Source organism: Strix aluco, chromosome 24 (assembly GCF_031877795.1).
Source record: "Strix aluco isolate bStrAlu1 chromosome 24, bStrAlu1.hap1, whole genome shotgun sequence".
NCBI classification, from domain to species: Eukaryota; Metazoa; Chordata; class Aves; order Strigiformes; family Strigidae; genus Strix; species Strix aluco.
In genome coordinates, this window is record NC_133954.1 from 3115286 (window position 1) to 3135192 (window position 19907).

At 53.2% G+C, this 19907-nt stretch overlaps 1 protein-coding gene and 1 gene segment (V, D, J or C); both read right to left on the minus strand.

The window, feature by feature from the left end:
- Positions 1-19907, minus strand: part of LOC141934241 (M1-specific T cell receptor alpha chain-like) — a 293413-nt gene that overhangs the window by 225713 nt on the left and 47793 nt on the right.
- On the minus strand, positions 12496-15027 carry LOC141934236 (uncharacterized). The gene is made up of 3 exons (XM_074849587.1): positions 14529-15027; positions 14047-14238; positions 12496-13348 (listed from the first exon to the last, which is right to left on the minus strand). The coding sequence occupies exons 1-3, from the start codon at positions 15001-15003 to the stop codon at positions 13032-13034; spliced, it is 984 nt and encodes a 327-aa protein (XP_074705688.1). The 5' UTR covers positions 15004-15027; the 3' UTR covers positions 12496-13031.

Sequence of the window (19907 nt, forward strand, 5' to 3'; positions counted from 1 at the left end):
GCTTCCAACCTCCACCTTTCTGTGATTCTGGGAAAGACTCACAGGCACATTCAGGGCTTTGTGGCTGATATGGGCCAGAGCAAAGGGGAAGACTGACATTCAGACTTTGCTCCTCCCCTGATGACTTCCAGAAACAGCTTTTTATGAGAATGTTCAGGAAAACTCGGTGTCCTCTTCTGGCTACAAGTTTCAGTGCTGGAACTCAAGAGAGAAATGCACAAGTGATACAAATGTAACATGGGTGGGTAAAAAAGTAGCACCCAGAGGACTCAGGAGAGCTCTTCAGCTTGGGCATGTTTGCTGTATTTCTGGTGTTTAGTCTTCAGTTCGGTCTTAGAGTTGTTCTCTGAAAGTGCAGACACAGGTCCCTGCGCATGTGACAGGGTTGTACAACCCCGTAGCCAAACCCAGAGCCTGGCTTTGGAAGGATGAGCAAGAACATGCAGCCCCATTGGCCCAGGTGACTGGCTGCTTCCTGGAGACAGAGAGGCCAACTGCTGGCCACAGCCTGGTGCTGGGGGCAGGGCTCCTGGAGACAGTGCAGGGGATGGGATGCAATTCCATTGGGAAATGAGTGGCAGAGGCCCTCCCTTTGTCCCTCACAGCCACCCAAAGGGCCCTGCCAGGGAATTGCAGGGGGTACATGGAACACGTTGGCAGTGCATGGGGTGAGGAGGAGAGACTAGAGGTCTTCCCCCTAAGCAGGATACAAGGGCACTCCCAAAGCATTTCCAGCCCCCAAAGCTGCCTCTTCAAAGCTCTGGCTGCCCATCAGGCCTGATGCTGTCCTTTCAGGCTCCCCAGAATGAGTATAAGGAAGGGGAGTACTAGAGGAGCCCTTGTTGTTCGTAGGATAGTAGAAGAGTTGAGGCTGTAATGGACCTCTGCAAGAGGTGTGGCTTAAACCTCCTGCTCCAAGCAGCATGGACAAGAGCAGGTTCAATGGTCTCTTTGGGATGGATTTAATTTCCTTCATAGTAGCCTGTATGGGCAGCCGCAAATTTGCTGACCAAAGCCATGTTGATAACACCCCGATATTTTATCTATTGCTGAATTTCAGTCTCGGTGCAGCCAGGATCTGGGCGATGTGCAGAAGAATGACAAACACCAGTTTGTTGAAGGGGGGGCATTGCCAAGAGCAAATGCCACTGCACTCTCTGCCAGCTCCCAATTTATTCCCACCTGTTTACATGGGTTTGTTTTTACTTTTACATCCTAGTGTCCTTCAGGTTCTGCCTGTTTATTGCTCACATGCTCACCACACTCTGCAGGGGGTGTTTTTTACTGCTGTTTTTCTCCCAACATGGTGTTATATGGTGCTGCCTCAGTTTCCCACCATCTTTCTTCTAACCTTAAGATCAGTTTACATTTTGCTAACCACCAATTCTTAATTCCCACATCTCTCCCTCTTTTGTTTTGTAGCTTCGTTTCCATGACGATCATTGCAATCAGTCTCAGTTGGGCCTTTGTCACTGTGGACAGGAGGCGTCATACGTGTCGCAGGATTGCAAATCCTGTAAAAAAAATCAAACATCCCAGGCCTGCTAAAACCCACATCCGTAGGTTCAGACCTGCAAATTAATGCCAAGGGTTGAGCCATGATAAACTTTTGCCTGACTCTCTCATGATGTCACCATGCACTAATTTCGAGGATGCCAGTTAAACTCAGACCCCTGAGTGAAAAGAGTAGGCTGATTTCACTACCAATAGTCAAAGGATATAACTAAGGACTACAAAAATAAGCAGTAAGAAAAGTACAGAATAGGTCACTTGCTTATTACTATGTATAATAGAACAAGGCCAATGCACCTAATCTTTACTACACAATGGGGTATTAATATCCAGATCCGCAGGCGCTGGGCAGCCCCGGTTGCAGCGAGGATTTGTTGAGCCTTTCCCTGCACGTGGGAAATCCCACGCGGTGCGTCCATGCGTAGGTGAGGCAGCCAAAGTCGCTGCAAGCGGGTCCAGCCTCATCTATCCAAATCAGCAAGCCAAAATAACTTGCACTTTTCTTTGAGCAGAAACATCTGGTTTCCTCCTCCTGTTGGATTCAACCCAGAGCCTGGCCAGGCCTCGGGGAGGAAAATCAAGGGAGTTTCTAACAAGGTCAAACACTTGGATTCATAATCTTTAACATTGCTGAACAGAGAAAGTTGGATACCCATTCTCACAACATTTCATCCTTATTAATAACTGCATTTTGTCCAAGCTACATCTTTCAGTAGACACTACTAAGCCTATATATTTTGTTAATGATCAAATACTAATAATTAATGCTAATGGTAATACAGATTTTACTAATTAACAAAAACTAATAATGGATAATGTTTAGTTATAAAGTTCATCTGTAAGTCAACTTGTTTCAGGCCTGTTATTCAGGCCTTAACACTACAAATTCAGATCTACATCTCAAAGGAAAAAATTCCTGTAAGCTTGTGGCTAGATACATTGGCTGTGGATAGACAACTAAAATATTGAGGCTCTGTGATGAAGATCTGATATCGGCCAGTACTATTGCTTCCGTTGGAGCTGATGGAGTGCAGTTTTACTTAGCAATGAAGTACCCAGTGGTGGGAAATTGGCACAGAACCTACAAGCATTTCATCCTATTCCTGCCTCTTTTCCAGCCAACAAAGTATACGGATGAGTTGCACAGACGGTCCAAACTGCAGGTGCTGTTGTGGCTGCACACACGCACCCCCTCCTCCTGTGGACACGCACACAGGGGGGGCATCCGCATACAACGTTATATTGGCCACATGCAGATGATATGACTGATTCTCTGTGTCTCGAGGAGGAAGCCAAGCTCCTCCAGTTCATCGTGTGTTGTTATTGCTACTGGTACATCAGGATCCCACCGCTGCCACTGTGCCTTCTGCCTTCTGTTGTAGCTGTTTCAGACTCCGCCAAGTGAGAGCTGCAGTCGCCGGGTTCCCAGGGGAACGTAGCCTGCGTGTCTATTCCTGCACCGTCAGTCGAGGGGTCTGTGGCATCGGGTTGGAGGGTTGCTCCTTCCAGCTCACGGTATGGCTTGACTTTCCTTGCCGGTATCCACCGAGGACGTGTGGGCGATAAAACACAAGCATTGTGTCCCCACCCCAGCAGATCCACTGGCCCTCTCCAGGTCGGGTCTCCTTCGGGATCCTTATACAAGACCCGTGGTTTAATTATAGAGTCTGTTGTGGTGCTAAAATGACGTTCTGCTGCGGCCGAGGCAAAACGATTTCTGGTTAAGAAATGAAGAGTGTATAAAGCCATCGCCAGTTGATTATGTGGTGTGTCCAGAGAATTCCCCCTTCTCTGTTTTAAAATGAAGGCTTTTAGTGTAGCATGTGCATGTCTGACTGTTGCCTGTCCTGTGGGGTTATGAGCAATACCTGTCTTATGCCGAATCCCCCATTGCTGCAAAATAAATCTGCCGCCTTCCGTCTCTAAAATCCACCGTCATTCCCCAGGATCCGTCACTTTCCTTGACAGGCCGTATCGGATTGTTCCAAGCTGTGGTGGTTGGCTTTAAAACTCCTACATCTCATAAATCTTTAATTGTCTGTGATATCTCTTCATCTCTTCATCTCCCAGAATTCTGTATTGCTCCTGTGCTGGAATCTGCACAGGAGACATTTTTACTCTCCCGACTGTGACAGGTCTGGCACTAATGGAGGGTTTAACTCCAGAGACTGACCATCAGAATGATTTAAAATTAGTCCTTTTAGAATGTCTATACCTTTTATATATTCAGGAATGGGGACAATCATGACTGATATAATCGTCTTGGGAGATTTCTTATTTTTATTTCTATTTATGTTTGTACAGCTTCAATTTATTTTCCTTCCAAACCTGTGATAATCACAGGTTGTCCTTTAAATTTCCTGGGATTCCCATATATTAAGGAAACTTCCGCTCCAGCATCAATCAGGGCATTTACAGTTTGTGGGGACCATAATATTGATTCCCCTCCCTTGCCTCCTGCAGAGGGTACAAGTCAGAAAACGGTGCCCAATCCTCTCTCACCCCCGGAACCATTGATCCCCCCACGGGGGCCCTCCGTGGGCAGATGGAGGGGCCCGCTGAGGTTCGAGAAGGGGCGCCATGGGCTGACCTGTCCCTGGATCCTTGGTTTTAGAACTCTGCACTCTCTTGCGAGGTTTATTCAGCCCTCTCTGTGTATATATTCGCCACAGCTGGTCACTTGGAACACCATCAATTTTTTTCACGAGACATGTCATCTTTTCACAAAGCCATAAGCATTTCCTTCGGACAACTCCTGTTTTCACTGCCTTGAGGGCTGTCTCCAGTGTCTCGATTCCCTGCACTCCCTCGGGGGCCCCACTCTCCAAGGTCACCCAGCTGCTGTATTTTTTCTACCACATTACAAAGGGGATTTCCTGTCTTATTAATCAAAAGAGTCATGATTACATTTTTATATGCCAGTGGGGCAGCCTTAATCAGTTTATTTCTCCTGGTGACAGACAAGGGACGCCGCATCACAGTGTCAGCATCTTCTATAAAAACTGCTGCTTTTGGTGTTCGGGGGAGGCGGGTGGGCGCGGGCCGGGGGCGCGGTGCTGGGCTCGGCCGCAGGCAGTTGCCCTGCAGTGGGGGGGGCGCGGGGAGGCCTGAGGCCGCTGCTGCCAACGCCGCGCTGGCAGGTGGGGGGGCGCGAATGCTCAGTACAGGGATCTACACACTCGGTTTTCCTGATGGAATATGCTGTGCTGGCGTTAATACCGGTTTTATAAGAGCCAGCCAATCCCATGGGACCAATTGATACCCATGAGCGATCGCCTCCAGTCTGCCTGTTGTAAATGAGTTTTGAAGCCCGTCCTCATTAATGCTTTTACGCAGTTCTTTAAAAACCTGGGATGGCCGTGGCTCATGCCGTGGCTGCTGGCTGGACCTTAAAAATACCAGAAACACCACAGGGTCCCCATTTTTTAGTGTCTGCCCCAAAAATGTCTCTAGCCTAGATCCTCCTCCCTGAATCTGTACTGGGAATGCCTCCAGTGGGGGAGGTGGAAAATCAGAAGGTACAGATTGTAATTCCTCATCTTTAACCTTTTCATCCCCGCTTGCTTCTGCCGGCGTGGGTAGTAGGAGTTAGTTCTTTCCCCTGTCGGGATGAGGTACTGACAGGTTCTGGTATTTCTGCTGTCAGTGGGTGTAAAGCCATGTAAATCACTGGCCGTGTAAGGACGACAGAGCTCAGAAATGCACTCCCCAGGTCTTCATCAGTTTTAAACTCTTGTCCAACCTTCCACTGTTGTGCTAAATGAAAAGTTCTGTGACCGGGAACCATTTACAATACTACATAATACAACTAGATACAGTGCAGTAACTCATGCACTTGATCATCTGTCACTGAATATTGGCCAGTCTTCAATAACTGCTTTAGAACTTGTATATAGTGCTTTTGTTCCTTAGCAATCCCTGACCCCATGATCTATGAGAAACAGAGAAAAAGAGAAAGAAAGAAAAAACCCCTTATGATTTAAGAGAAAGAGAAGAAAAACCGTATGCTAGCAGCTTCCCCCAGCCAGGCGCTGCTGTCCGGTAGTTAAAGAAGAAAACCCCTTCTGTACTTTCGTGTGCCGGCAGCTTTCCCAAAGCCGGGCACTGCACCCTGGTACTTACCAGCGGAATGAATATTGTAGTCTGGACACCACCTTCCTCCTTCGCATATGAGCATGCCACCGTCTTCTTCAATTTTCTGTACAGCTCACGCGGGGCAGCAATTGTCAGTCTCGGTGCAGCCGGGATCAGGGCGACGTGCAGAAGAATGACAAACTCACACCAGTTTGTTGAAGGGGGGGCATTGCCAAGAGCAAATGCCACTGCACTCTCTGCCAGCTCCCAATTTATTCCCACCTGGTTACATAGGTTTGTTTTTACTTTTACATCCTAGTGTCCTTCAGGTTCTGCCTGTTTATTGCTCACATGCTCACCACACTCTGCAGGGGGTGTTTTTTACTGCTGTTTTTCTCCCAACGTGGTGTTATATGGTGCTGCCTCAGTTTCCCACCATCTTTCTTCTAACCTTAAGATCAGTTTACATTTTATTAACCACTAATTCTTAATTCCCACAGCTGAATAGCACCTATGCAGCATCAAGGCCATCTCTGTTTCTCATGTTGCCCACCGGCTGTACAGCTGACCCCAACCACACAAAGAGATATTCCGTACTGCATGAAGTCATGTGAAGGAATAAAATCTGGGTGAAAGGGCGATATTTGGTGTTATGACATTTGTCTTTCCCAAGTAACTGTTATGCCTCATGAAGGCCTGGAAAAGTCTACTTTGAATGGGAAGTAGAGAATGAATTCCTTTGTTTGCTCGGTTTGTGCGTGCAGCTTTGACTTTACCTATTAAAGTCTCTTTATCTCAACACACAAGTCTTCTCACTTTTACCCTTCTGATTCCCTCCCCCATCTCATTGTGGGTGACTACGCAGGCAGCTGTGTGGGGCTCAGCTGCCTACTGGGGTTAGGGACCGTAGGCTGCCCACAACCTTGTCCAGTTCAGTTTTGAAGATCTTCAGGAATGGAGACTGCACAGCACATTGACAAATCCCCCATGGCATTTTCTTCTCTGTGCTGAACCAACCCAGTTCCCTCATTCTCTCCTTCTGTGTCACAGAATCACAGCATCATCAAGGTTGGAAAAGCCCTTGAAGATCCTCCAGTCCAACCATTAACCTCACCCTGACCGTTCTCAACTCCACCAGATCCCTCAGCGCTTTGTCAACCCAACTCTTAAACCCCTCCAGGGATGGGGACTGCACCACTGCCCTGGGCAGCCCATTCCAACGCCCAAAAACCCCTCCAGGAAAGAAATACTTCCAAATATCCAGTCTAACCCTGGCCTGGTGCAGCTTGAGGCCATTCCCTCTTCATCTGGCACTTGTTACTTCATTAGAGACTCATCCCCACCTTTCTGCACCCTCCTTTCAGGGAGTTGGAGAGGGCCATGAGGTCTCCCCTCAGCCTCCTCTTCTCCAGAGTAAACTCCCCGAGATCCCTCAGCCCCTACTCATAAGACCTGTGCTCCAGACCCTGCACCAGCTCCGTTGCCCTTCTCTGGACACGCTCGAGTCATTTAATGTCCTTTCTGTAGTGAGGGACTCAAAATGGCCTCACCAGTTCCGAGTACAGGGGTAAGATCCCTTCCCTGTCCCTGCTGGCTGCGCTATTGCTGATACAAGCCAGGATACCATTGGCCTTCTGGGCCACCTGGGCACACTGCAGGCTCATGTTCAGCCGGCTGTCAATCAACACCCCCAGGTCCCTGTCTGACTGGCAGCTCTCCAGCCACTCCTCCCCAAGCCTGTAGCGCTGCTGGGGGTTGTTGTGGCCCAAGGGCAGCACCCGGCATTTGGCCTTATTCACACTCCCCCAGTTGGCCTCAGCCCATCGCTCCAGCCTGGCCAGGTCTCTCTGCAGAGCCTCCCTACCCTCGAGCAGATCAACACTCCCACCCACCTTGGTGTCATTTGCAAACTGACTGAGGGTGCACTCGATCCCCTCATCTAGATCACCAATAAAGATGTTCAACAGGAGTGGCCCCAAAACCGAGCCCTGGGGGACACCACTCGTGACCGGCTGCCAACTGGATTTAAATCCATTCACCACAACTCTTTGGGCCCGGCCATCCAGACAGGTTTTTACCCAGCAAAGCGTGTTGGATCCCTCACTACTGAAAGGCCTTTGAATGACTCGAGCGTGTCCAGAGAAGGGCAATGAAGCTGGTGCAGGATCTGGAGCACAGGTCTGATGGGGAGCAGTTGAGGGAACTGGGGGGGTTTAGTGTGGAGAAGGGGAGGCTGACGGGAGACCTCATCGCCCTTTACAACTCCCTGAAAGGAGGGTGCAGAGAGGTGGGGATGAGTCTCTTGAACCAAGTAACAAGTGAATGGCATCAAGTAGCTCCAGGGAAGGTTTAGGATGGATATTTGGAAGTATTTCTTTCCCGAAGGGGTTGCTGGGTGTTGGAATCGGCTGCCTAGGGTAGTGGTGGAGTCCCCATCCCTGGAGGTGTTTAAGAGTTGGGTTGAAAAGTTGCTGAAAGATCTGGTGGAGTTGAGATCTGTGGGAGTGTCAGCTCTGTGTAGCTGTGGAACATTCAATATGTTAAGAGTCAAATCATGTGTTACTGGTAAATAATGAAGAGGTGAGCTGGCATTGGCCTGTCAGCCCTGCACAGCTGTGGGAGATTCTATATTTAAGAGCCAAATGGACATCAGCTGGTCAGCTCAGCCAGAGAGCTCTGTTTGGGGAGCTTGGTGAAGGTGCAGAGCTCTGCTTGAGAGAACTCTGCTTGGTGAGCCAGGCAGGAGCTCTGTCCTGTGCTGGCTTGGAGAAGTGTCAGCTCTGCTCTGTGCTGGCCCAGAGAAGCAGCAAGGTTTGGAGGAGAAGCAGGTCATGGAAGAAAGATAAGTCAGCTCAGAGAAAGTATGGAACTGGTTTTTGGGAGAGAGGGTTGATGACTGTCTACTTGCTGATTGGCTTATCATGAAGTGAGAGCTAAGGGAGCGAGAGCATAGTGAGAGCATGAGTATGTACCGTTGTAATAATAAAGGATTTTCCTTCTGCACTTCAAAGGAGAGTCTGTGCCTCAGTTCCCACAGAGAACGGTCAGTGTGAGGTTAATGTTTGCACTGGAGATTTCAAGGTCTTTTCCAACCAAGATGATTCGGTGATACTGTGATTCTGTGTACCTGAATATCAAATTGTATTCTCACTTGAATCTCTATAGTATGGCTGGATTGAGATGTTCTATCAGTTTTACAACAAGGTGCCCTTCAAGATTTTATTTACCTACACCATTACCTCACACCAAAAACAAAGAGGGCTTGAGGGCCCTAGTGATGTCAGGCACATAATCAGTGGGGTGTGATATCCACATTACTATACCTGGCAACAACAGTTGGCCCTGGGCTTAGAAGCTGCCATGTTACCTGCTGATGTGGTTGTGTAACCTCAGATAGTTTTGGAAAATTCAACTCAGCAATTGCTTGTACCAGGTAATTGAACAAGGTGTGCCTTTGTGGAAACAAGTGTGCAGACCCAACAGGCATCTAAGATGGTGTTGCTGAAGGAACACGCAGTGTGCAGTAGGCCGAGTCTAACTGAGGGAGAGTGCTGCATGGCCATCCACAATGCCACCACCTCTCTAGAGGAGACCCGTGCCAAGATGAAGGAGATGGCCAACAGGACCAGAGAACTGTTTCAAGCAATGAGACCGACGGATTGGTTTGATGGATGGAACCCCATGTCATGGGTCACATCACTGGGATCCTCGGGACTCAGGGGGTGGGAAAATGGATTGTAAATATGGTCTTTGGATATTATGCGGATTCTTGCTTTTAATGCAAAGCCTTGCAGCAGTTAGATGTATGCTCTCTCACCTTCTGTCTTCTTTTTCCCCTGTACCTATTCCCAATGTACAGATCACGGTGGTCAAAGAAGAACTTGGAGGGTTTGAGCCATGGGGCGGAGGGGGGTGGAGGGGTGGGATGTGAGAGAGGATTTGTAAAAATAGGACCTGAAAGAAAGAGGCCTGTGAGAAACAAAGATTGAGAAAAACAGCCTGAGAAAGAGACAAATGATGGGGGGGGAGTGGAGGCCCTCTGAGCTGAGGAATGTGTCCAACACTCGTAGTTGCAGGGTGGATAGTGTGGAGGTTGAAGCTGATAAGGCTGCCCCAGTACCACAGGATGCAGCTGGAGGGGGGAGCCCTGTGGAGACAGGATGGTTCTGCTCTGGGGCACCTGGTCAAGTTCCAAGGGCATCTGTCTGGTGAATGACCTTTGCTTCATTATCCACAAGATGAATAGTAAAGTTAAGACCCCTCAATATGCTAATGAGACTAACAAGATCATGTTAATTACATCATCCCTTGAAACACCTTACCCCTCCCCATCCATGGGGTACGTAGGTATGTGGGTTGACCTAGGGGACTGACCCAAGGCAAAGGTGTATAAATTGACGTGGGGGCAAAGGTGGGGGGGACCCAGAGAGTGAAGTGAAGAGAAGAAGACAGATGCCTCCTGGAACCCTCCCTGGTGGGATCGATGCAGGAACCCAGACCGGAGATCTCTATTTCTCTATTCCCTTCACCTCCCTCCTTTCCTTTTCCCCCTTTCCTTCACTACTAGGAAGTAATACAAGGCATGCTGTAATGCTTGCCACAACTCGTTACATACGTAGCCAATTATCATGTATCCAATAAGTCCATTGTGGGAAGCTAATAAATATCTGGACTTTGAGACTTGTCTCACCATTGTCAACTGGGGATTTACGAATGTGAGCCACTAGTCTCCCTTGCCTGATTCGGGATGTGACACCTGCACGTGCCATTGTGTGACACCAAACTGTGGTGACCAGCTGCTGGGAAGAAATGCTGAGAGATCTGTATTCCTTGGCAGGGGGTTCTCTGAGCACTGTGCTGCAGAGCTGCTCCACGGTGCACCAGGCACCACAGTAATACACTGCTTCATCCCCCTGCTTGGCTGCCTGCACCTGCAGTGTGAGTCTGTTCTGGGAGCTCAACACTCTTCCCTTAAAGCCACCCTGGAAACCTTCCCCATAGGCATCACCGTCCCTGTAAATCCAGTCCAGAGAGCCACGTGGCCCCTGCTGGTACCAGAACATGATGTAGCTGCTCATACAGTCTCCCCTCGTGCTGCACTGGAAGGTGACTCCATCTCCCTCTTGCACGGCCACTTCCCTGATGTGTTGCTCCAAGGCCACCTGGCCAGTGACTGCTGCAGTGAGGAAGAACAAGCCATGATCACGCCAAGATTCAGCAAGGGTCAGGGCAACGCTGGTGGGGGCATTGTGATGGCACTGGAGCTGGAGGGGAACTAAGTCGTTCTCTGTGAACCCAGCTGACAAAGATGAGCAGAGGAATAGAGCTGGTACCATCAGTCAGGGCTCACAAGGAAGGAGACACCACGTTTCCCTCCCTCCTTTTCATTGTCACACAAGGAACTCTTTCTGATTTTCCCATTCAAAGCAGGAAGGTTTTGCACCATGGCAGACAAATCCCTTTGGCTTTGCCAAGCTGGGATGGTGAGAAACCCACTCTCCTGTCCCTGAACCTGCTCTGAATGAGCACAGGAGGGACAAGCACCTCTCCCAGGCAAGTGGGGCCTGGGCCCTGTGCTGCCATGCTAAAACCTGGCCTTGGCAAGATGGGCTGCAGTGCCCCATGAGCAGAGTGTCCAGCCCAAGGGCAAAGCATTAGGCCCCCCGAGGTGGGAGCAGCAGGTGGGTGCCCTGCCTGTCCCCACCCTGCAGAGGAGGCAGGCTGGGCTGAGGGGCCGAACTCAGAGGGAGAAGAGGAGGAGGCCTCTTCCCACTGTGCCCCGCTGGGATGGGTGAGGAGGTCGAGCCCCAGGCACTCAGGCTGCCAGCGCTCAGCACAGCTCCACAGAGCCGTGCAGAGCACAGGGGCCTGCTCAGTTCCTGGGGGGAGCAGCACCCCTCCTTTCACTTCCCTACGAGGGGCAATAACCCCACGCCCAGGGCAGGCCACAGGGCCAGGCCCGCTCTGCCTCGCCTCTCTGCAGCTTCTCTCTGCCTGCAGAACAGCTCTGCCCACATCTTCCCTGCCTCTGCCTCTGTCACTGCAGTCATTCCTAGTCCCTGCGAGTCCCTCCCTCGCTCTGTGACAACACTGAAGGTGAGAGGCAGGGCCTGGAGGAGCAGAAGAAGCTGAAGCTGTGGGCGCACTCCCGGCTGTCTCTGGCCATGCTGGCCCTCAGTGTACACACATGAGCAACACCAAGCACACAGCAGAGACTATTCATCATGCCCAGTGGAAAAGCTGCTCTCTAGTGAAGCTTCTGCACTTGCACTACTCTGGGGCTCCCTGAACAATATGAGGTCTCAAAATCTAACTCAAATCTGGCTTTCCATGTCCAAATCTTAGTTCTTTCATGCTTAATATGCTTCTTGCTAGAAAAAACGTCTTTCGCAGATGCTTCCTGCCTGTGGGAGAGCCTGAGAAGGAAGGAAGAAGGTTAACATGTTCATGGGTTTGTGTGTGCTTGTGGGAGACTCTGCTGATGCTGCTGCTGCAGCACATCTGTGCCTGTTTCTGGGAAAAGCCAGACCAGACTAGTCTTGGAAGCCCTCTTGTAGTAAACCACCGAAGACCTGGCTGGATTTAACCCCCCTCATTCCAGTTCTGCCCTGGCCTTGCCTGTGTGTCAAGCACCGGGCCCTTTTCCAGCTCTCTGGTGCTGCAGAAATAGGTCGCCGTGTCTGCAGCTGCTGGCGAGGGCATTTCCAGGGAGAGCTGGTTCCTGGAGGGGTCTGCAGAGCTGGTGACTCGTGTCTGGAAGGATGAAGCGATGTGCTGGAGTCACAGGAAAGGATACTGCAACACCACAGACTGCAGGTCTCTGCCAGGAGTCTGACAGATGCAGTCCCAAGGGCAGCTGCTGTCAGTGATGTGTTGTCGCAGATGGAGTGATGCTCCTCCCTCGTAAGAGAGAAGTTGCAATATGTTTATTGATATAAAACTGAGATTGAACAAAGTTTGACAGTAAATGTGACAGTGGTTTAATAAGATTCAATGAGAAGATTCACCTGATTCTTACTACATAGAGGACAGGGTCAGACAGAACTGTCAGGGAGACCCACCCATCGAGTCATGACATTCCGACAGGACCCATTTGCTTTCTAAACTCCTTCTCAGAGAGGAGTCCAGGTGGGGCTGGATCCAATCCTAGTCCCAGACTGGTTTATTTGTAAAGGACTGTATGTGTGCACTCCATCCTTTATATCCCTTATCTAAGATCTCAAACTTCCAGCACGCTCATTCCCAATGCACTTACCGAGTATCTGACATGAGAAGGATTCTCTCAGCCTCGAGGAGTAACCCTGAGCGGTGTCCCTCCCTCTGAGCTCAGGCACAGTCCACTCACTGACTCGGCACTGAGATGGGCCCTGACCCCTGTGAAGATGCCGCAGGGGACAGCAGGGGAGGAGGAAGCTGATGTTGTTGAGGCACAGCCCAAGTCTCTCTCACTGTGGTCCCTGCAGGGCGCAGTAATAGACCGCACTGTCCCCCAGCTCCAGCCCCGTGATGATCAGCATCCCGGAGCTCTGGTCAGCCTGGCAGGAAAATCTCTGGCGGGCAAAAGGGGCTGTGTGGCTGTAGGAGCCTCCCCGGCCCTTGCTCTGCAGCAAGTACTGCAGGGCTCCACCGGCACGCTGCCGATACCAGGCCACGTAGAGATAGGAGGCCTTGGAGCTGTAAGTGCATCGTAAGCTCCCACTATTCCCTGCTCGCCACCACACTGCAGACCTCGTCGCTTGGATCTCATCACCCTGAAGTGCACCTGAAACAAAAGCAGGGCTCTTCCATCACTGCTTTGCCTTCACTGGCACAAGGAAGTGGCCCTCAAAAGGGCCAGTGAAACCTCGTAAATGATTTGTCAAAGCCCAAGTGCTTTGGGTACCCTAGGTTAGATGGGGACCAAGGGGAAAACAGTGAGGAGCTGCTGGTAGACAGAGTGGCCAGCCTGTGTTGCTGACAGAAATATGTGGAACCAGCACCTCAGCATAAAGCACTGCATTTGGGTCTGAGGAGATGGAAATCGGCCGTGCTGGGAAAGGAGCTCCTGCAGAAAGGCCAGGACCAGCTGCGGTGCCCAGTGATGGCCCCTCTCTGCTTGGGAAGGCTCCTTACCCACCTCAGCACTCGTCGGCTGCAAACCTTGTGCAGCCTGTGCTGGGCCCAGCAGGTTTGTGTCAGAGGGTTGTCCCCATCTACCCCGAGCCACAAGGTGGGCAAGGACCGTGCCGTGAGCACGGCTCTGCCGTCCACTCCTCCCTTCTCTCTTGCAATGCCACGCTCGGAGCAGGCGAGTGGCTCTGGCAGCAGGTTTGTGTTAAAGCTCCGCTGGATTTCCTGTCCCCGTGCGAACGGCACAGAAGTAGCGGGCAGAGTCCCGGGGGCCCAGGGCACGCAGCGACAGCGACGACTCGGACCGGGAATTATCCCGGGACACTGTCGCTCTACCCTCTACTGACTGACCGTACTTAATGAGAGACGAATCAGAGCTGATGAAGGACAGCCACTCGAGTCTGTCACCGGGTCTCTGACGGTACCACCGAATGCTGTAACTCCCGATGGTGAAGCCGGCCCCGCGGCAGGAGAGGAGCACGGAGCCCCCGGGCGCTCGCAGCCCTCCGCCGGCCTCCAGCAGCCTCAGCTGCGCCCACACCCCTGCGGACGGAGAGCGCAGGCAGCCGGGCAGGGCGCGCCCACGGCCCGAGGCCGTTCCCCCGCCGCCCCGGCAAAGCCCCCCGGGCCGGCACAGCGCCAGCCGCCACCCGCCTCTGTCCCGGCCAAGCCCCGCGCCCGGGCCAACGCCCGCCTGCCCTCCCCGGGGCTGAGCCGCGCCTGCTGCCGCCCGTCCGGCCCGAGCCGCGGCCCCAAAGCCGCCCTGGCCTCCGCCTCGGCCTCCGCCTCCTTCCGCAGCCCCGGGCTCGCTGCCCTCCCCGCCCGGCGCTCACCTGCCGGCCCCGCGGCCAAGGCCAAGGCCAGGAGCCACGGCCCCAGCCCGGGCGCCATCATGCCCTGCCGCGCCGGGGCCGGCCGGGGCCGCCGAGGAGCCGAGCGGAGCCGCGCTCGGGCCCGCTCCTGCCCGCCCCGCCGCCTCGGCCCCTCGCCGGGGCAGCGCCGACGCCTGTGCCCGCCCACAACAGCCCCGCCCCGGCGCCCCGGGGCCGCGGCCCCTTCGCGGCAGGAGCAGGGGGGGCGCGGGGAGGGCCGCGGGGCAGGGCCGGCGGCACAGCAGGAGCGCGGCGCCCCGGCACACGAAGGCTCCTGGCCCTTGGCTCCCAGCGCGGCTCCGGCGCTGGCCCGCCTGCTCGCCCTGCCGAGCCCTGCCCAAGGGGGTCGGCGCCTCGGCCGGGCGCAGCTGGGACCCTTGTGGCCCCGGCGCCGGCTCCGGCCCCAGCGCCAGGGACGGGCTGTCGGCCCGCACATCCCCTCGCAGGCCCCTCCCCGTGCCCCCAGCCCGCCCTGGCCTCACCCCCGGCCCTGCCCGCGGGCACCGGGGCACACCGGGGCTGTGCTGCCATCCAGAGGGACCGCGACAGCCGCAGAAGTGCCTGACAGGAGCCTCCTGCGCTTCAGCCAGGGGAAGAGCAACGTCCCGCCGCCGGCCAGGAACAAGCCCGTGCTCCAGGGCGGGCTGGGCGCTGCCCACATGCAAAACACATTCGCAGCAAAGGCCCCGAGGCTTCTGCTGGACAACAACTTGTCCAGGAGGCAGCGATGTGCCCCTGCGGCACAGAAGGTTCATGGTGGCCTGGCCTGCATCAGGCAAAGTCTGGCCAGCGGCTCAGGGAGCTGATCCTTCCCCTCTGCTCAGCACTGCTGAGCTCACCCCGGGACTACCGCCTCCACTTCTTGGCTCCCCACTACACGAGAGACTTGGGCAAAGAGGAGAGAGGCCAGCGAAGGCCACGAAGGGGCTCATGGGCTGGAGCACCTCTTCCAGGAGAGAGCTGCGACTGTTTACCCTGCAGAAGAGAAGGCTCAGGGCACATCCCAGCAGGAGCTGAAACACAGGAAGGGCGGGTGCAGGGAAGGCCGGGCCAAGCTCTTTTCAGTGGTGCCCAGTGACAGGGCAAGGGACAATGTGCAGCCTGATGTGACCCTACTTCACTCTCAGGGTGACCAAGCACTGGCACAGGTTGCCCAGAGAGCTTGGTGGGTGGCCATGCTTGGAGGGATTGACAAGCTGTCTGGAGATGGGCCTGGGCAACGGGGCCCGGCTTGAGCAGGGTCTTGGGCCAGATGAATTCCTGAGGTGGCTTCCAACCTCCACCTTTCTGTGATTCTGGGAAAGACTCACAGGCACATTCAGGTCTTTGTGGCTGATATGGGCCAGAGCAAAGGGGAAGACTGAGATTCAGACTTTGCTCCTCCCCTGATAACTTCCAGAAACAGCTTTTTATGAGAATGTTCAGGAAAACTCGGTGTCCTCTTCTGGCTACAAGTTTCAGTGCTGGAACTCAAGAGAGAAATGCACAAGTGATACAAATGTAATATGGGTGGGTAAAAAAGTAGCACCCAGAGGACTCAGGAGAGCTCTTCAGCTTGGGCATGTTTGCTGTATTTCTGGTGTTTAGTCTTCAGTTCGGTCTTAGAGTTGTTCTCTGAAAGTGCAGACCCAGGTCCCTGCACATGTGACAGGGTTGTACAACCCCGTAGCCAAACCCAGAGCCTGGCTTTGGAAGGATGAGCAAGAACATGCAGCCCCATTGGCCCAGGTGACTGGCTGCTTCCTGGAGACAGAGAGGCCAACTGCTGGCCACAGCCTGGTGCTTTGGGCAGGGCTCCTGGAGACAGTGCAGGGGATGGGATGCAATTCCATTGGGAAATGAGTGGCAGAGGCCCTCCCTTTGTCCCTCACAGCCACCCAAAGCCCCCTGCCAGGGAATTGCAGGGGTACATGGTAACACGTTGGCAGTGCATGGGGTGAGGAGGAGAGACTAGAGGTCTTCTCCCTAAGCAGGACACAAGGGCACTCCCAAAGCATTTCCAGCCCCCTAAGCTGCCTCTTCAAAGCTCTGGCTGCCCATCAGGCCTGATGCTGTCCTTTGAGGCTCCCCGGAAAGGTGAATTGAGGCTGTAATGGACCTCTGGAGAAGGTCTAGTTTATCCCTCCTGCTGCAAGCAGCATCAACGAGAGTAGTTGTTAATTTTCTTCATAGCAGCCTCTATGGGCAGCTGTGGTTTTTGCTGACCAAAAACATGTTGATAACACACCGATATTTTATCTATTGTTGAACAGCGTTTACACAGTGTCAGGGCCTTCTCTGTTTCTCATGTTGTACAGCTGACCCCAACTAGACAAAGACAGATTCCGTACTGCATGAAGTCATGTGAAGCAATAAAATCCAGGGGAAAGTAGGAGGAAAGGGCGATATTTGGAGTTATGACATTTGTCTTTCCCAAGTAACTGTTACGCCTCAAGAAGGCATGGAAATGTCTAAACATCTGCCTGCCAATGGGAAGTAGAGAATGAATTCCTTTGTTTGCTCGGTTTGTGCGTGCAGCTTTGACTTTACCTGTTAAAGTCTCTTTATCTCAACACACAAGTCTTCTCACTTTTACCCTTCTGATTCCCTCCCCCATCTCATTGTGGGTGACTACGCAGGCAGCTGTGTGGGGCTCAGCTGCCTACTGGGGTTAGGGACCGTAGGCTGCCCACAACCTTGTCCAGTTCAGTTTTGAAGATCTTCAGGAATGGAGACTGCACAGCACATTGACAAATCCCCCACTGTGGGAGTGTCAGCCCTGCACAGCTGTGGGACATTCAATATGTTAAGAGTCAAATCATGTGTTACTGGTAAATAATGAAGAGGTGAGCTGGCATTGGCCTGTCAGCCCTGCACAGCTGTGGGAGATTCAATACTTAAGAGCCAAATGGACATCAGCTGGTCAGCTCAGCCAGAGAGCTCTGTTTGGGGAGCTTGGTGAAGGTGCAGAGCTCTGCTTGAGAGAACTCTGCTTGGTGAGCCAGGCAGGAGCTCTGTCCTGTGCTGGCTTGGAGAAGTGTCAGCTCTGCTCTGTGCTGGCCTAGAGAAGCAGTAAGGTTTGGAGGAGAAACAGGCCTTGGAAGAGAGATCCTAAGCTGTGCTAGTGTGGTCAAGAAAATGGCAGCACGGAGACTGCCTGTGTGGTATGGAACTGTTTGTGGGATAAGGGTGTTGATGACCATTTAGCTGCTGATTTGCTTATCATGAAGGAAGAGCTAAGGTAGAGAGAGCTTGAGTATATACTATTGTATTACTAAAGGATTTTCCTTCTGCACTTCAATGCAGAATCTGTGCCTCAGTTACCACACCCCCATGGCATTTTCTTCTCTGTGCTGAACCAACCCAGTTCTCTGATGCTCACCTTGTATATCAGACACTCCCTTGCTCATCTTCATAGCCCTTCATTGCATTTGCTCTGGTATGACCATGTCTCTGCTGTACTGAGGAGCCCAGGAGTGGACACAGTAGTCCCCAGTCTTGTGGCATCGCTGGAGAACAACAGACATGTTGTGAGTGATCCAGACCAAGGGGCCTCACTGTACCAGCAAGTGCAGCTGTGTTCAAGGACATAAACAAGGCCGAGACGGCCTGAGAAACTACATTCCTGCCCAAGAGATAAAGATGTTGGAATGTCAAAAACAGGGGGTCTACCTGGGGGGAGAGCAGCGCGTGGACACCACACTGGGATCAATCATAGAGGGCAGAAGGGCGCGTGAACAAGTAGCTTTAGCCTATTAGCAATAAGATAGCGGCGTGTGAAGCTTGTGATAGAGTATAAATTGCTGTGTAGCCTTTAATAAAGTGGCATCAACTCGATCACATTGGTCGTCTAAGTTGTGTCCGAGACTTCCGCGTCAGCAACTGTCACCTGAACAGGGACCCGAGGGAGCCTCATCGAAGATACGCGGGACTCAAGCCCTGGGGAATCGGGACCCTCCCGTCGGTGCCCTCCCGAGCAAGAGAAGACGGCCCAGAGGCGGCAGTATCAGCCGTAGCAGGCGCTGCCCCGGCGCCCGGGAAGACGCGCGCGCAACCGTCGGGAATCTCGCCCTGATCAGGTGAGCGGCTGGGGAGGAGATGGGGTCCGCGCTGGGTAAAGAAGAAGCGGCAGTGGTTAAGCTCCTCCAACATATACTCTCTAAGAGAGGATTATTTTATCAGGGGAACCTGAGGAGGGTGCTTTTGTGGGCTCGGCAGCACGGACTAATCCCCTCAGTGACCGCAGCCTTTGAAGCAGCTACTTGGGAAAAGATCGGCGCGGCACTGTGGAACAACATTAGCTCAGGCTCTAAAGACAGTAGGAAACTCTCCACCGTGTGGAGATTGGTCCTAGACACTCTGACAGAACTGAAAGCAGAACGGCAGACCCCCGCCTCCGCTTTCGCTGCCTGGTCAGCAGAGGCCGAACGCGCTGGCGCTCAGGATTCCGCCACTGCTGGGACGCTCGCGGGATCCCTGTTCCCCAAGGCGGCTCCTAAAAGGAGGGACGGGGACGCTGCACGCGCAGCACCCGTGCGGCAGGGAAGTCAAGAGCAAAAGATCAACAGATTTACTCCAGCTCGACTCCCCTCCCTCAAGCCCAAAAGATCAATCACCGGAGCGCACGGCCCAGCCCCGCTCCCGCCGCCACCCCCCGCCCGACCCCCCCCCGCCGCCGCCGCCGCTTCCTCCTTAGAGGACGGCGCCGACCCAGCCCTGCCCCCGTCCTCGCCCCCGACACCCCGGTCGGTGCAGGAGCAATCTCGTTATGATTTACAAGATCAGCACCTGCAAGAACTAACGAGAAAATTAGAGCAACTTGAACAGCACCGCCGCCTCCCCCTCTTCCTTTGAACCCCTTCTTCCGCGACCCGGGGGGGGGGGGGGGGGGTGGTGGTCAGAGGGAAACGGTGGCTCTCGGGTCGCTGCCATCGTCGGCTCAACTGGGAGGGGGGGCACTGGGACGCGCGGGTGGTAATGGTAATCCAGCACACCGATGGCGGGGAGTTATTCGGGTGCTATAATTGAGGGGCAGTTTAACGAATTTAGACCAATGACGTTTCCGGTAACAGTAACCTCACAAGGCAACGAGTGGGAAGCCTGAGATTGGAAAATGATGGGGATGTGCTGGGTTACGGAATTAGTATATGGGGAACATGAGCTAAAATCACCGTGTACTGGTTCAGTAATTCAACTGCCCAACAATTGCAATTTTCCCAACGTTGGCAAGTGGCCTGCGAGGCTGCGGCAGCCACACCCCGTCAGCAAAGAGATCCTCTATATGGGGGCAAGCTCAAATGCTGATGGGTGCAGGCCCTTTTGCTAGCCCAGATTGGCAAGTGGGATTCCCACCAGAAGTGT

Coding starts and splice junctions, on each gene's coding strand:
- LOC141934236 (XM_074849587.1), bottom strand. CDS start 15,003: ATGTGCGGGCCGACAGCCCGTCCCTGGCGCTGGGGCCGGAGCCGGCGC. Junction 14,239..14,528: donor CTTGGCCGCGGGGCCGGCAG/GTGAGCGCCGGG, acceptor CTCCGTCCGCAG/GGGTGTGGGCGCAGCTGAGG. Junction 13,349..14,046: donor TTCGTCTCTCATTAAGTACG/GTCAGTCAGTAG, acceptor CTTTTGTTTCAG/GTGCACTTCAGGGTGATGAG.